General features: G+C 37.0%; 1 protein-coding gene across 1 annotated transcript in view; it reads right to left on the reverse strand.

Moving 5' to 3' along the window:
* The window catches only part of SPAG16 (sperm associated antigen 16), a 380,495-nt gene that overhangs the window by 320,490 nt on the left and 43,095 nt on the right, over positions 1 to 16,910 (reverse strand). Inside the window, exon 10 of the mRNA XM_030952751.1 lies at positions 5,953 to 6,083. Within this exon, the coding sequence (XP_030808611.1) occupies positions 5,953 to 6,083 (131 nt within the window). The remainder of the gene's footprint in view (positions 1 to 5,952; positions 6,084 to 16,910) is intronic.

The raw sequence follows: 16,910 nt of genomic DNA on the forward strand, positions 1-16,910 counted from the left end.
AATATAATATAATATAATATAATATAATATAATATAATATAATATAATATAATATAATATAATATAATATAATATAAATCAGCCTTCTGAGAACTTGGAGTCAGATTCTCATCTCTCACCTCGTCCTGGGGACCCTCACAATCACCACACACAAATATTCTTCCCAACCTCTGTAAGTGATGTGGAGTGCACCCACACTTGGAGGCTTTAGGGTTATTTATCACTTTTTCTTTGCAGAAGGGTAAGAACTTCATGTGTAGTTTAAACACACATTCATACTACTCATAAAGGCCAGTCATGGGGAAAAAAAAAGGCATTAATTGCAAGAATTTTTCAAAGGAAAGTACTTGAATTTGCTATATGGCAAAGAGAGAGAGATATAAAATTTATTAACAACATTAATTTGATGCTAAAAGACTTGACAGGTTTATCTGGGAAAGTTAAATGTTTAAAACATCATGAAAAACCTTTACTACAAGTGTACAGACTGATGTGTCAGAGTGATCCAAGCTGAGCTGCTGGGTTTTGTCCCTTGTGTCGTGGAAAATGTACTAAGTGACTTGTTAATTTTACATTTAACCACCTCTAGCACTACTTTCTTCAACTATATTCAAAGGCTGATCAAATTGAGAGATGAAAATAAAACATGAGAATCAGGGATTTCTTGTCATATATACAAGGAGATAAAGATTAACCCAGGCTTCCACTCATATTGCTTTTGTTTTTTAAAAGACACACAATTTGAATAGTTCAAAAGAGGCTAAATTGAGTCTTTGAATATTTCAGCACACATAAAAATCCAATTCTGCAACTCTCCCCTTCTTCAGCAGATATGAAAATTAACAGCATAAATACACTTGTGAGTATTATTAGACTTAATTTAATTTATACACACTAATGTGAGTGTTTATGGGCACCTTTTAGCACCCTCCCTTCAATATTTGTGCACACTGATGGATGAGATCTGCCCCTGAGCCCTCTTTTCTCCTGGCTGAGCAGCGCCAGCTCTCTCTGACTTTCCTCATATGAGAGATGCCTGTATGTAATATTCCTCTAAAAGCAGGTATAATTTCTGTAGGAAAATTAAGCAGCAGCTCATGTTGCTAATGCAAATCTCCAATTCACTCTGGCTACTCATGCAAGAAATCAGCATATGATGGCACAATTAAAAAAGTTCTACTGTTAATGGAAAAATGTAATTTAATTTTAAAAAATCTTTTCTAATGCCCTAGGAGGCAAGAAGAGAGTTTAAATAATTAGTAAGGATTTTTTTTTACCTCAGTAAACTCTTCAACAGGAAATTTCCTCATGGATTTTGAACTTTGAACCCTCTTTCCTACCCTGTGTTACACAAGGACACAAAGATCCATATGACTGATCACCTCTTGGTAGACAGACTCTATTTTGCTTGGCATTGTTCAGAGAGAGAACAAAATGACATTACTTCCCCAGCTCTAAGGCAACAGAGAGATGGAAACAAATGGGCAGAACAGAGGAAAAAGGGAGCCAACATTTGTCAGTCTGACAGGCAGCAGTCTCAGCAAACCATCAGGGTGACTGTTGTCAGAACTCCACAGGCATCACAGAGAAGGAAATCAAGGGTAGTGACAAGACAGACCATGGCAAAGCTGCTCTGAGATGTTCATGCAGAGCTCCTGGCAAAGAGGAGCAGCAACAAAAAGACCCACCAAGATGTTTGCTTAAAAATCATCTGTGCTACTACTGCTACTTTGTTTACATACAACACAATTTCAATGCCCTGCTCTTCCCACAAGTATATCTTACTTAAGTCTATAACTCTAAGAAAGCTAAAGTCTGAGAATGAAAAAGACCAAATCATAGTCCAGAGCAAGTGTCAAATCTCACCAACAGAACAAAACACCTTGTTCTTCACACACTGCCAAACTCCCTGTGCCTCCCCACCTTACCAAGCAAATGGAAACCTTCACTTTTACCTAGTGCATGTGGAACTCTGAAAGTCAGTGCACACCAACACCACCCATTCTGCAGCAGAACTTCGGGCTATAATCTAATTCCAAAGAATTTCCTCATGCCAACACTCAAAGGATCCCCTGCCCTGCATAGCTGGCTCCTCTGTGTGATGTGGATGTGCATCTGTGTGCATATATGTGCTCAGCTGTTAAGGAGAAAAAGTGGGAAATGTGAATTCTTTTCCTCTGAAAAGAATCCAGGGTTCTGCAGTGCTTTCCTACCTTCATCTCTTGGCACAAGGCTCTACAAGATTGTACCTTTAATTTTAGTTACACAATTTTATGCCACAAGTCAATTTGCATGGTTCCCAAGGAGATAAGTTTTTTAAATCTTCTCTGGAATCTACTGATAAAAATAAGGGAAAACAGTCTAGTAAGATATAATGATGAATTAGACCCTATTGAAAAGTTATCTTTATTTCCTGGGCCAATCAGGAAATGTGAGATAATCACTAAACATGCTGTATTTGCTTTTCTTTACTATTATCTACACCTTTCTATTTTTACTGTGCCTAGGCAGAGCATTAGAGCATTGCTCTGGTAAGCACTGTGCTTCCTAGAACAATTTTCTATCTTTTTATTTTACAAACTATCAAACTAGGACAGAGGATTTGAGAACATCAGGTTACATGTAAATCAGAATAACATACATTTCCTATTTATGCTTGTACACTAGTAGGTAATATATTCATTTAAAACATAGAATCACAGAATCTCTAAGGGAAAGGGGGAAAGGGGGAAAGGGGGAAAGGGGGACCATGACATCTTAAAAAATTACCAAAACAGCCTAGATGATTACTGCTTATTTTTCGGCTTCCTCTTGGGTAGTCATCTCATGCCATAATTCCTGGCATTTTCCTGGTTTCCAACACTGTGCTAAACATTAAAAATGCCCTGAATACTGTTTGTATGGGCACCTTTCTTTTCCCAAGTGAAGACAAGCTAAACCATGACAGATGTAGCATTGCATGTGGTGATTGCAGAGGTAATTTTTGTGGGAAGCAATACAAAAGCTTCAAGCAAAAATGCAGAAAGCCAGTGAGGAGAAAGTGGACAAGTAAGATTAAGGAAGATCCTTTAGCCACTGTAGATCTTAGTACAGTCTTTGTAGGCACAGTAAGATTCACCAGGATATTTAAAAGGACACTGGAGCAATGTGAATTTAATGCAGAAAAGGAATGCCTGTGAGATGATTTGAGAAGTGGGAATCATTCAGCTTAGCAGCAAATAAACATGGTTTCCCAAGGGATTTCTCCTCCCCCTTCACTAAGATGCATTTTAATGAATACTGATGAAGGTCTGAAGAACTAATGTATGTGAGCTTGTACAACCTGTGAATTTGGATTTGCAGGTGCTCCAGTTTCTATGGAAATGTAGAAGAACCCAGTAACACCTATACACAAACCAGATTCTCTTCTGCCCTTTTGAAATACTGCTTCTGGTGAGAAAAATCTGGTCTCATAGGTCAGAAAAACTTAATTTTCATCTAGTGCACATGGATTTCCCCTTGTGTCTGTAAAATCAGACAGACAATTATAATTACTAGAAAAACATTTAGTGAACGTTTGGAATTTCTTTAGATGGGCTATTTTTATTTAATTCCCTACACAAATAATTTAATCTAAGTCATTCTTCTCTGAAAAATATTGATTTATGCATTTAATAACCTCTTGGAAAACTAGATTCAGAACTGAATAGCTGCTGTGCCAAACTAAAAAACCAAGCTCTGTGTGCATTATGTGTATGCCTTGGGATTGGATCCTATAGCATGTAATAAGGTATGAGCTCCATTTGCAGCTCTTCCCCCACCAAAAAATTTGCAACTTCTCCTGTCTCTGAGTTCTCAGTCTCCTGCAGCCAACAGGATCCTAAAAGTGACTCTTTCTTCAACAGAGATCTGCTCTCTTGGAACAGTCCTGGGAGCCTCAGAACTTGCTGAGTCTGTTATTCCTCTGTCAAATTTGCTTGAAATTGAGGAGGGTGCTCAACAAAATACTGTAGGAAATATTGTCAAAAAAAGGCAAAGCAGGCTGCCATACAGCCTCTAGCACTACCAAAAAAACAAGACAGTCTCTCTTTTCCAGCACTTGAAAAGGCCGATTCTAAGTAGCAGTATTCATATAGGAATTTTTTTGTTAATTTAAATATGTTTTAAGTGTTTTTTTCAGATCTAGATAAACGTGTAGTAATTACACCACCCCACAATGTACACAGAGACTTTTTTAAGCAAATGGAAATGGTTCAGTTGCTTTGTTTACATTTTTTCAAGCACACCTTAAAATTCTTTTGTGCTTTACATGATTTTATATTATCACATTTTCAAAGAAGCATTTCAGTTAATTTCAGAGCATTATCTTAGACCTTCTTTAAAGCAGCATATTTACATGAAAGTCAACATCATATTTGCAGTACATAAAATTAAACACACATCCTCTCTGGCAGGTTCTTTCAGTACAGTTGTTGTTTCTCCAAGCAAGTACTAAAGTGTTTCCAAATAAGTTTAAGGACATCCAATTTATTTTTATTTTAGAAAATTGCTTGCTGAAGTGGCACTGTATCCTTAAGGTGTGATATCCAGTTATGAATTGCAAAGAATACTTACAATTTCTCAGCACATTAAGTATCTCTAGCAATAACTAGAAACACTGGATAGAAGGATCTACAGAAATGATATAAAAATATAATTCAAGAAAGATAAAGAAAACAAGAAATAGTCTTACACAAACATATTTACCTGCTGCTGTTCAGCTACAAAATAATGGAAAAACTTCGTTAAACCAGAGCATCTAATACTTTTAATTACATATTAAATCCTTCCTGATTGACAAGCAGTTTGTAACAACATTCAGAAGTACTCTGCAACTGAAACCTGGCTTTTCCTGCAGGTAAAGGCAGACTTTTAACAAGGAAATGATGACTTGAGCCTGTGATACACCAACAGCTTGTGCTGCTGCAGCCTGGAAGAGTCACAGTTAGATGCTTATCCCACCCTGATCCACTGAAAATCTTGCCCAGTGTGGAAGTGTCTTCCTTCTGCAGACTGCTTTTCTTTCTGGTTTGTATTTTTTTAAACACACACTATTCTTGAACCTGGTGTCCTTCAGATAAGCCAAAGAACCCAGTGAGATTTGGGTGAATTTGCTACAGGCTTCTCTGAGTAGCAGCACAGAGACACCAGCTGCAAGCTCTCCTTCATGCTTAGACCCATATGATGATATAATTTGGGAGAAACTTATGCAAACCAGACAGAAACCCAAAATTGAGCATCTGGAAGCCCAAGCAGAATCCTGTTGACGTAGGCCAAAGCTCACAGCACTGTGGTGGTTATTTACTGCAAAATGCCGGCAGTTACCAAAGCAACTGTGACCTTTGCATTGTCAGTATTAAATGCATAAAGACTTTTTAAAATTTAATTTAAAATTATATTCAAACCCAGTCAATGTCTCAGAATTGTCAGAACTTTACTATGAACTTTTACTTTTTTTTTTTTTTAATATATTTTTAGGTTCATTCTTCCTCAGCTACAGCTAGCAAGCCCTGAAATGTCATTGCTTACAAGCCAATCTAAATTTAAACTCTTCCGATTTTTGACCCAGGGGAATAAACTACAATCAAATACAAATTGCAAAAATATTCAACACTCTAATTCAGTTTCACGGAACCAGAGTTTACAGTAATCTCTGGTTTCTGTTTTGATATCTGCTAACCAAATCCCACTCTTCCTACATAAAAGATAAATCTCAGTCTGTAAAGTTCTGCCCAGGTGTTTTACTGTACTTACACTCCCACTGCATTTCATGATCAGTTTTTCCACTGTGACATCCTTCAGAGAGGAAGTCCTCCTGACTGCTGCCAGTAATTTTTCAGATATTTACTTACACTAAATGCTTCTCAATGACCTGTTGAAAAATAAAACTCCACATGTACATAATAAAATTAATGTACTGCTCATGGTTCCTACCAGCTCACTGCGAGGTCGTGCACCTTCAAAATGCTGCTCAGCTGATACTGTCCAGATTTCTGGGGTTGAGTGTGTTCTTTAGCATGCTCAAAGGACAGGGTTCCTTCAGCATCAACAGGGAACTCTGAATCCTGCAGAAAACAGAATTATTAATTCTCAGAAATGCTGCATAACTTCTATGCATAGATGCATACTTCACACAATTTATTATTTACATTACTATTTTGAAAAAACAAATGCGTCTTGTTTTTCCACACTTTTTTCTCTTCTATCCAATTTTCATAATTTTTTACATCACTGTTGTCCTGATTTTATTAATTTTGATACACATTGGTAAAGCTGACTGCGGGCAGAACAACTCAAGACTAATAATTAGTTTTTTTCAAATTATATTCCTACTATTTAAGATTTCATAAGATACTATTATATTCCTACTATTTATGTCTTGTCCTGACATAAAACATGGGACAAGCACTGGGAAGGAAGGTTTATATCAAAAGCCCTCAGTAAGATTACAAGCATGGGTTATTTTCCATTTTTCCATGGCCTATTTGTTTTCTATCCCTGTTTTCCATGGGAGGTTAGCTCCATGAGTTGCATCCAGAGGCAAAGCTGCTGTATTCTTCTTATAAAGAAGACCTTTCTTATAAAAATCATGCCAATAAAAAGTCAAAATATGTGTAGCTAATTTACAGCCTCATTTTCCGTTGGTGTGGTTTAAGGTATTTCCTAAGATTAATCAGCAGACTAGGAGATTTACTCCTAGCTCTAATTAACCAAGCTAAATAGCTTTATTAAAAATAGATTGTCATTAAAGAATGTAACGAGGGTAACTGTGCACAATATATTTTAAGGACTGCACCAGCCATTACAAAACCACTTTCCAAGACATCACAGTTTGCTGAAGACCTGGCTGATGCCTTCTGTTTGCAACATTTTAGGACATCCTGCTGTGAGAAGCTTTAAAGGACACTGAAATCACTGTACTCTTTAAAATGCCCATCAAACACTAAGATTAAGGAGGGAATAAAATCACTGTGTTTTAATCTGAAAGCACACACACACAGCAGGGATAACCACTAAGTCTTTTTAGTATTTGTTTGCACTAAACTTGATAGCAGCCATCCTGTTTGCGGATAATTTGCAGCAGTGAGCATAAAGCAAATTTCACAACTACAAAGTAGCAAAAGAATATTTGTCTTCAGTTCCAGAAGCTCCACACCCTGCATTGTTCTACAAGGTGCCATTAGCCCAAGCCAAACTTATGCAGATCACTAAGCTAATGACTTCATGATAAGTTTGAGCACTTCTATTCCAGACTCAAGACCTGGAAGATATTTTTCAGTGGACTGTGGCTTCAATCACAGGCCCAGCCTAACAGAACCACTCCAAAATCCATGGAGCAGTAGGGACTTTCAATATTGACAAATATCAGACAACTGTCAATTCTCTGACTAGAGAGAAAGACAGAATCTGGAAATCATGGTATGCCTTGTGAAGGCTGACCTAGAACAGGGGCCAGACAGAGCTAAAGAATAAAGCAGGGATTTATTAAAAGGCCTCAATGGATCCACCTTGGGCAGCACAAAAGCCCAGCCAGGGATGCACCCAGGATGGACCCAAAATGGTCACAAAACAGACAACTGATCAAGAGGTCTCTCACTTTTAGAAGTTCTGGTTCATTTGCATACTGGAGTTAATTGTCCAATTATAGATTTAGCCCATGAAGTCCCATCCTGCTTGTTTTGCTCTCTTCAGTTCATATTGTTTATGCTCTTGGGCCTGAGATCTGGATTGGTTTTCCTTGATCCCCAGCTAGAGAAGGAACTGTTTTGTCTCCCTACTCTGTGAAGAGAGCTCACTGTGCCCTAATATGAAGCCCCAACCCACACACTAAAGCAGTACAGAATCTGAAAAATAGAAAAGCTAAAACCTGAGGCATCAATGGAGAAGCAAATGAGCAAAGTGCTTAACACAGATACTAGCAAGATACTTAGTTTTGCAAAAAAAAAAAAAAGTAATAAATCTGCAATATTCAGAATTAGGAAATAAAAATGTCAAGTACAAATACATAAACAAAAAAGATTAATCTGGCATTGTTAATCCAACAAGGAATGTGGTTTTGGCTAAAGTTCCACATTTTTATACAACTGCATATCAACTTCTGACTGTGTCTCTGCCATAATATTCCTGAAGATCTCTGAATCCAGTTCAAGAAAAATCCATAGATTTTCCAAATTTAGGAACAATTACAATAAGTCTGCAGTATTTGTTATACACACACATTAAAGTAAATAAAGATATTACCTAAAGGGAAGTATAGTCCCAACATGTGTCAGTACCTCTGTGCAACTCTTGAAAGCTTTCTGTAGTCCTTTCCTTACAAAGTTCTACCTTTCAAGGTTTACAAATTTGAACAACTCAGATTATAACATAACAAAGGCATAAAATCAGCATGCTTTTTGCAAATTGTTCTCACTCACTTTCTGGAACACAACCAATTAGTAAATGCTACCAGACTTCCTCATTTCAGAGTGAAACAAGCCTAGGAAATGCATGGCTCTCTGAATAGAAGTGACAAAAGTCTTGCATTTTACAGTAGAAGAAAATCCCCAGATGCTGCTTCAGGAGACAGGGCTGTAAATGATTGCTGTAACATTAAAAAATACAGAAAAAAGTGAATAATAAAAACTTTAAAGGTTTTTGTAACTCCATTGTAAGGATCTGAAATATTTCTGAAACTGGAGCTTTTGAACCCTTTGCAGTGGTAATCCTGTACTCTACTAGAGCAGGAGACTTGCCCTCTGCTGAGATAATTCATACCTATAGTTCCACTGGCATGAACAGCGGGATCACTTTTCATGGCCAGATGAAATGTTGATTTCAGTAGCTCTCCAGCAGGTAAAAGTCACGGTGTGACTTTTTTCCCCAGACACAAATATTTCTCACTGTGGAATAAATGGGATATTTTTATCCTAAAAACTTGCTACAATAGAGCTGTTCAATAATGCCTGCATGAAGAGATCACCTCTCCCCTGACAAATTTTGCCAATCAAGTTTCATTATTTAATCCTTATTCTATTATTTCCAATTGCTAAATCCTAAGGGTAAAAGAGACTCCATTACACAAGTTGAGATCTTGCATAACAAGGCTTGTAAAACTTTTACAGGCATTGACTGCAAAGTCTGATGCTCTTTCAGCATGCACAAGGGCCATGTGCAAGCCAAAATTCAGGAGAACTTCCTGAGTGCTAAGGAGCCAAAGCAATACACTGTGGTTTTGTTCACTCCTTTATCTGCTAGGTACCAGACATTTGCAGAGCGACAAAAATAAAAACCTATCAAGCTTCTCTCTCACATCCCTATAAAATAGGAATTAATGCACTTCCTGCCTGAGACATTAAACACCATTTTACTCTATTACCAAAGGCAAGGAACAGAACATTCAAAAGAGTGTCCTAGGAAGAATCTCTATGAGCCAAACCCCTCCTGAATGCCTGTCCTCAGTCACTGACAAGGGTAAATGGTACCAGTCCCTTTGACAGTATACTCCCTCTGTTACCCAAAATCACAGGTGCAACAATCAGCCACTCACTAAAAGTTGCCATAAATCTTGAGCCATTTATACACAGTATTTTCACAGCTGATTAAATATCAGAAGACAGAAGGCTACAGAAGTCAGGATTGTGGGAAGTCATAAAGGCATTTCATGCCTTAAGACCTCACAGGTTCACGTACAAAAAACAAACCAGAAGAGAAGAGCTTGCCTTTCTTTTGTCTGTTTGGGATTTTTTAGTTGCTTTTTTTCCCCTTTTAGTTCAAGAGCCTGAACCATAAGAGGATTCAGTGATTTACCCCAGATCAAGCTGAAATTCTCTATGACAGCTTGTAAACTGAACTCATCTCTTCTGAGTCTCAAACCATTGCTTAATTTCCCCTTATAAGATAAAAAGCCTTGTCTTGATGCAACCTGTCATGCAATTAGGAAAATTTACCTTTAAAGCTATTAGAAATATCTCTTTTCTGTCCTGAATTTTTGCAGTAAGACTGCCTTTTCCAACAGCAGGGCTCTTCAGAACAAGTCTACGGCTTTCTTTTTCCTCCAGAAAGACACAAGAGAATCATTTGTCAAAACATACAGAAGGCAATGAATAGATAAGTGGAACTGATCTAAATCATCTCAGAGCTGAGAAAAATGTAGTAGAGTTTAATAGAAAACATCCAAATCAGTTTGTCTAAATCACAGCTTGGCCTTGTCTATATCATTATTACAGGTAGTGTTGAGTTTCTCCTTACTCAGATGTTAAAAATTGAAGTCAATTGAGGAAGCACCTTCACTCTGTAACCAGGAACAAGCTCAAACCTTGCTACTTTAATTCTGAAAGAAAAGAGAGTCATCTTAAGTGAGGCAAAGCCCATCAGACAACAAATTAGTGATCACTGTCTTTCAGTGAGGGAGGAGAAGGAGCAACCTTTCCTTTTTGCAAAAATTAATAACCATTATCATCAGCAGTTCCAATCTGAAAGCTGTCAAGGTCATTCTAAGACTGCAGTTCAGACATGCACAAGGAGCACAGTCACAGGTGGTGCTGTATCCATACATTCAATTTAAAAAGCAAATACTAGATATTTTTTCAGAAATGTGAAGTAATGAAAATTAAGTTCTTCTCAGGGTACAGCTACTGTCTGTCACCATGATATTTTCTGAAAAATCCCCTTGCCAGGATTTCTTCTCCTGGCAAGGTGAGAAGCCTCAGCTTCTCCAGGTTCTGCTGCTCTGCAATGTGGTCTGGAGATTGTTTATCCAAACATGTGAATTGTTTTTAATTAATGACCAATCACCATCAGCTGTGTTGGACTCTGAGGAGTCAGTCACAGGTTTTTCTTTATCATTCTTGTTTAGCCTTCTGATGTATCCTTTATTCTATAGAATAGACTAGACTAGACTAGAATAGAATCACATCAAATCAGCCTTCTGAGAACATGGAGTCAAATTCTCATCTCTCACCTCGTCCTGGGGACCTCACAACACCACAACTGTCTATGTCCAGGACTCAGCAAGACAGTCTGACTTTAGTCTAACAGTAAATATTTTCAAGGAAATAGTCTAATCTCAATTCTCACCAAAGAATCAGCACTGTTTCTGTTTTTCTGTACTTAAAAATGAGTCCTGAACTAATCACTGATAGCTATACTGACACACCATAGAAATTCTCTTTTTATTCAAAGTTACAGAGAATTTTAATAATTGTTCACTTATTTTTCCTGAAAAATCCGATACACTTACGTTATGGAGAACATGTTTTGTCTACTTTCATTTTAAACCTGTTTCAATATATTGAAATTTCCATATTTTAGTTTTTAAATATCAAAGCAGTCTCATGGAAGCCAGTAGGTGTACTCAGAAGCTACTTATTACATACATAGTTTTCACAACACGGCTTGAGTTTTACACTCATTTTTGGTCCCTACTTTCAAAACAATTTAGGATTGCTAAGAATCCATACATTCCAAATGGGCACATAAACAAAACATTCTTAAAAAAGAAACATATAAATAAGAATGAAAATACTCTTGGCTACAATTGCTGACAATGAATGAATCTTGCTTCCCTGACCATCAAAAATAAAATATATCAAATAAGGAAAAACACTTAAACAGCAAACTAGAGTCTGAGATTTTCAAATCCCATTTAACTTTTTGTTGGCTATACTCAAAATTGTTTAAAGTTTCAAAATAAATGAAGACAGATCGAAATCTGTTCCTGTTTCCCTCCCTCCCATGAAGAAAACCCTGATAGTCTGTTCTCTGAGCAGCTCAGTTTTGCAGCACTACAGGTAGGCAGATTCAGAAGGAACCAAATGTTAAACAGGAAAGTATTAAACTAATATTAAAAAGCTTTGCTGCAAGAATGACAGAAAAATTGACATCTAATATAGCAGCTAAGCATGATTTTACTTTGTTTTCCTATTTCCTGTAATTGAAGGGTCAGGGTATCCTTTTCTAGCAATGTATAAAAAAATGAAGGTATTTAGTGCACCCACTGAGCATAATGCAGCAGTGAATAGTCAGCAGGCATTGTTGTACAATTAATACTGAACCAACTCAATTTCAAAATGCTCCAGTGTCTATAGTAACCAGAATACAACACATTTGCACATTATTTTACTATGCTAATCATGACCACAATTATTTTATAAACATCTGAAATGCAAGGAAAGGAGCTTGAAAGCAATAGCAGGAGAGTGTAGTAAAACTTTTACTGCCTGCTCCATCTTGCTTGGCTTGCTAATAAAAACCATAAAACTCAGCTACAAAGGTTGTGGACACATAACTCCTCCTTATTCAGTTTATAATGCTGACATTTTTTCCTTTTTTAATAAAATCAACATGAAGATACTCTGTAATAGGCAGTAAAAGCCAGATTAATTAAAAAAGCAATGGTAAAAGCGGTTCAGTCTTCAAATTCAGGGCTAGTGTAGCTCTTCAGACAGTTTGTGAACTGGTGCTAACAGTAAATTTGCACTTGAAATTGCTCCTGACAATGTCAGTTTTAAGGCTCTCCCACATCAAGTCAAGCCATTGCCTCTGCAATAAAAAACTAGAAAGCTCCACTACTCAATGTCTAACCATGCCACAGACACTCAATCACTTTTGGACTAGAGCTCTCATTAGCACTCATTGATAAATATACTGCAATTATTTTCTACTATCAAAAGGATAAACTTCAAGCTCCTGCACTTCACTGGTTTTGTTTCTTTTACTGCAGCTATTAAAACCAGATTTGATTAGCCAGATATGATTAATAATCAGAGAGGTTTGAAAAAGTAAGAAGATAACAATTATAGAAAGATCCATCACTAAAATGCAATAGCTTTCTTCCAGTCTTCAGCACCAGGGCTTGTTTAACTTTATCACCACTATTTCAGAAAGTAACAGTATAAAATGCAAAATTACTCTATGCCAAGCATACTGCCCAACACTACAGAAATAAAACTACTGTTTTAGCTTCTGCTAAACTTCCTCTCCAATGCCCAAGTAAATCACATTTCTCAGCTGAAAGCTACACAGCTGTGGCTGATGCTGTTAAGGATAAACAGGACAGCCCAGTGTGGAAACTGGAGCATGATCTGGGTACTGGGGACAGCTGCCCAGTGAGCTGCACAGCTGCCCTGGGAGCTGGGAGCCACAGGACAAGGCTGGAAGTGTCCAAGGCCAGCCTGGCTGGGACTTGGAGCAACCTGGTCTAGCAGAAGGTGTTCCCAACCATGGCAGGGCATGGAATGAGATGAGTTTTAAAGTCCCTTCCAATGCAAAGCATTCTGAGACTCTGACAGAGAAACACCAAACAGCTCCTTGAGCCTTGCTCAAGACTGACCACAGAACAAGGACTAGGCTTAAGATGCTCTGCACTCACACTGAGTGGAAGACAAAGGCTTAAGCTATATAAAGATGCACAGATAATTTCTTCAGAGAAGGAGCAATCCTTAAAAAACCTCCAACATTGCTTGCATTGTATTTGCGGGGTGCCCCAATGAAGGCAGGAATGATGAATATGACTCCATATTCTCAGAAGGCTCATTTATTACTTTATGGTACTATATTATATTAAAGAATACTATACTGTACTAAAGAATACAGAAAGGACACTTACTGAATGCTAAAAAGATAATAATGAAAACTCCTGACTCTTTCCAGAGTCCTGACACAGCTTGGCTCTGATTGGCCAAAGAGCCAAAACAACTCCGGCAGAATCCAATGGAACAATCACCTGTGGGTAAACAATCTCCAAACACATTCCACATGAGCACAGCACAGGAGAAGCAAATGAGATAAGAATTGTTTTCCTTTTTCTCTGAGGCTTATCAGCTTCCCAGGAGAAAAATCCTGGGTGAAGGGATTTTTTCCGAGAATGTGAATGCCACACTTGAGGACCTGTTCTGTGTTCAAAAGGAAATCTATGCTGGACAGAAATACCCCATTCAGCCTTCTTCCAATACCTCTACTATCCCAGCTACATCATCAAATGTATTTTAACCCCTTCTTTTGATTACTCTTCTCTGTCACAGCAAATTGCATGACCAACAGTCTCTGCAAGACTCAAGAAAGTGTTTTAATGATCATCCAACTTTTCATTTACTACTCCCTCATGGTGGAATTGAGTTTAATACATGCAATTGAAATTAATTTCTTAGTTCAAAATTATTACAACTCTAAGATACAAAGTCTATACCAGTACTGATATGCCCAGATTGTAAATATCTACTTCTGGTTACCATTAACAGCAGTTATGAATACAAGTTTATCACATGGGAAAGAATAAATCCAGTTCTATTTTACTGGTAGTAATTTCCAGTTCGTCACCCTGATTCTCATCATCATCTCATCACCACGTTGCAACAACAGAACGTGCTCCTGTTTGTTTTTCAGAACACCATTACATGTCTCACAGCTAATTAACCAATATGTTCATACAATAGAGATGTACACACAGCTATGTATATAACTTAATCTACCATAAACAACTGCAAACACTGCTACAAAACTCAGCTTGATCATTTTGCAAGAAGTAAAAGAACATCTATGAGAATGCTGCAATAAATTATCATGATATGAGGCGTGCAATCCATTTTCATGGCAGTTTTCTAAGTCACAAATAACCATGTGCTATTCCCAAAGATGTGCCCTATCCCTTCCTTTAAAAGGCTTATGTTTGCAAATCAACTACATTTATGATCAATGTTAAAATAAACAACAGTGCAATAAAATATAGACCTCTTACAATTATAATTTTATTTTGTAGATTTAAATTTGGATTATGGTGCAATTAAACACCAGCAATATTTTAAGCTACAGCAGCACAGGCTGCACACAATTCATCATGTTAAAGAAGCAATGCTGAGTAAATGACAGACATCAAGTTACTTCAGTTTTCTGACATATTCCAAAATATGTTGCAATATTGTATTTTTTTATATATATACATATATATTTAATTTTCTTAGTGATTAATGTGAATTTTCTCTATCACAGAAGTACCCTACTGTAGAATCAACTAGAAAATCTAGATGCTTTCTTGATTTTCTCCAAGAAAACATAAGTACAAACAATACAAGGTTATCCATTCATCCACGGATATTCCAGAGGAAAACTCATCTGAATTCATTGTGATTTTATTCCTAAAACATGTCCTGTGAAAGTCTGTGGAAAAACTCTTTTATTTAATGATTTCTTTCGACATGATCTCACCTGCACTTTTAACAAGAAAAAAATACCTGCTCCCAAATGCTCTCCTACCACTAGTAATATCCAAACATTGATGCTAGAGGTGCAAATAAATTCTAAACTTTGCCATTCTTTTATTAATTTTCCAAATATTAACAAACAAATTTTATTTTTCCTCAAATTACCATTCTGCTTCTCAGGCACTGTTGGGAAGCTCAGAAACTGTGTTTATATTCTCAGTAGCCTGGATACACTAATTTCTGCCAGGGCCAAAGTACCCACTGTAATCATCTCAATAACTGTTATAAGGCACCCAGGGTTTGCAGAGGTCCATACATCACTACAATGAACTGGTAAACACATTCAGGGGCCATTAGTTATTGATTTATTTGCAATTATGCCTTACAGATGCCGTCCATGTTTCCCCCCTCGGCACTTCATCATCCTGACTCCATTTCAGGACAGCCAGTAACCATTATCCCAAGCTCCACATAATGAGAAATAATGAAAACAAAGCTGTAAGAGTACTGTGACATGCAGGTACAAAGCTATCAGCTTGTCAATACTGCAGAGAAATGGATTCTTTATAATAAAGAGCTAATTAATTGATTACTGTACTTGTAAGCAATAAGTACTTTATCAAACAGTGATAAAGCTGGTTATCTATCACCGTTAAGCACCAGAAATATTTGCAGCACTGCAGGAAGTGGATACAGCAGAGTATGAAAGAGGTTCTGCCAGGCTGACTTCACAAACATGCCAGTAGTGAAACTGAAACTGCTAAAAGTGCCTGAAGGTGGGATGAAGTCAGTCTGCTCCAGATTCAGCAAGGCAGAATATGAAACCAGACCCAAAATGTCTGCAGTCTGTCAATGATTTTGGATCACATAAAACCCAGGCCTCTGCACTTCCCTGAACTAAATTTCTACTTGAGCTAGACACAGCTGTAAAAACCCTCATTATTTAGAAATTGTCCATTTTTTCAAGGCTGAAGGATTGACTGTAACTGCCAGTACGTTTGTGAAATGGCTAACTACATTCTCTATTAAAAAGCAACTCTATCTCCAACCCAGAATGTCCTTAGATTCAATTTTCATCTACTAAATTCTATTCTACTTCTGTCTGCTAAGTAAACACTGCTATTAAGAGTACATTTTTTCCCCTTTGTCACAGTCAATGATGAAGAATACCCTAATTAAGCCTCTTCCAGTTGAAATTTAGTCCAACTCCCCCTGCTCATTGTAGGGGGAGCGGGACTAAATGGCCTTTAAAGGTCCCTTCAAAGCCAAACTCTTCTATGATTCTGTGAACTTTAAAAGCATAGTAAAAAAAGTATATTTTTATTTCTCTTTCATTTATCAAGTGATCCAGACTTCCCCTCCTCATGGAAAAAGACCTCACCAATGTGTCATTTGATAAATTTATCAGTAACTCTAACTCAAACACAAATCAGATTTTTGAGATTCCTTTTTACCCCCAAGTCACATACAAAAATGCTAAATAGTTTATAAGAAAAAAATTATCTCTAAATACATTTGATTATTCTCCATTTAAGGCTTCATGTCAGACTTGAACATACTAGCAACATTATTTACCTTGATTTTGTGCAATTCCACAATTGTATCTTCTACAATCATGGGATAATTTGCATTGATTGTAGCTGATTATTTATAGTTTTCAGTTCTGTTATTTTGTTTCTCCGTTTCTTCAGGCACTTTTTTACATTTTAAATA

This window comes from Camarhynchus parvulus, chromosome 7, assembly GCF_901933205.1.
Source record: "Camarhynchus parvulus chromosome 7, STF_HiC, whole genome shotgun sequence".
Taxonomy (NCBI): domain Eukaryota; kingdom Metazoa; phylum Chordata; class Aves; order Passeriformes; family Thraupidae; genus Camarhynchus; species Camarhynchus parvulus.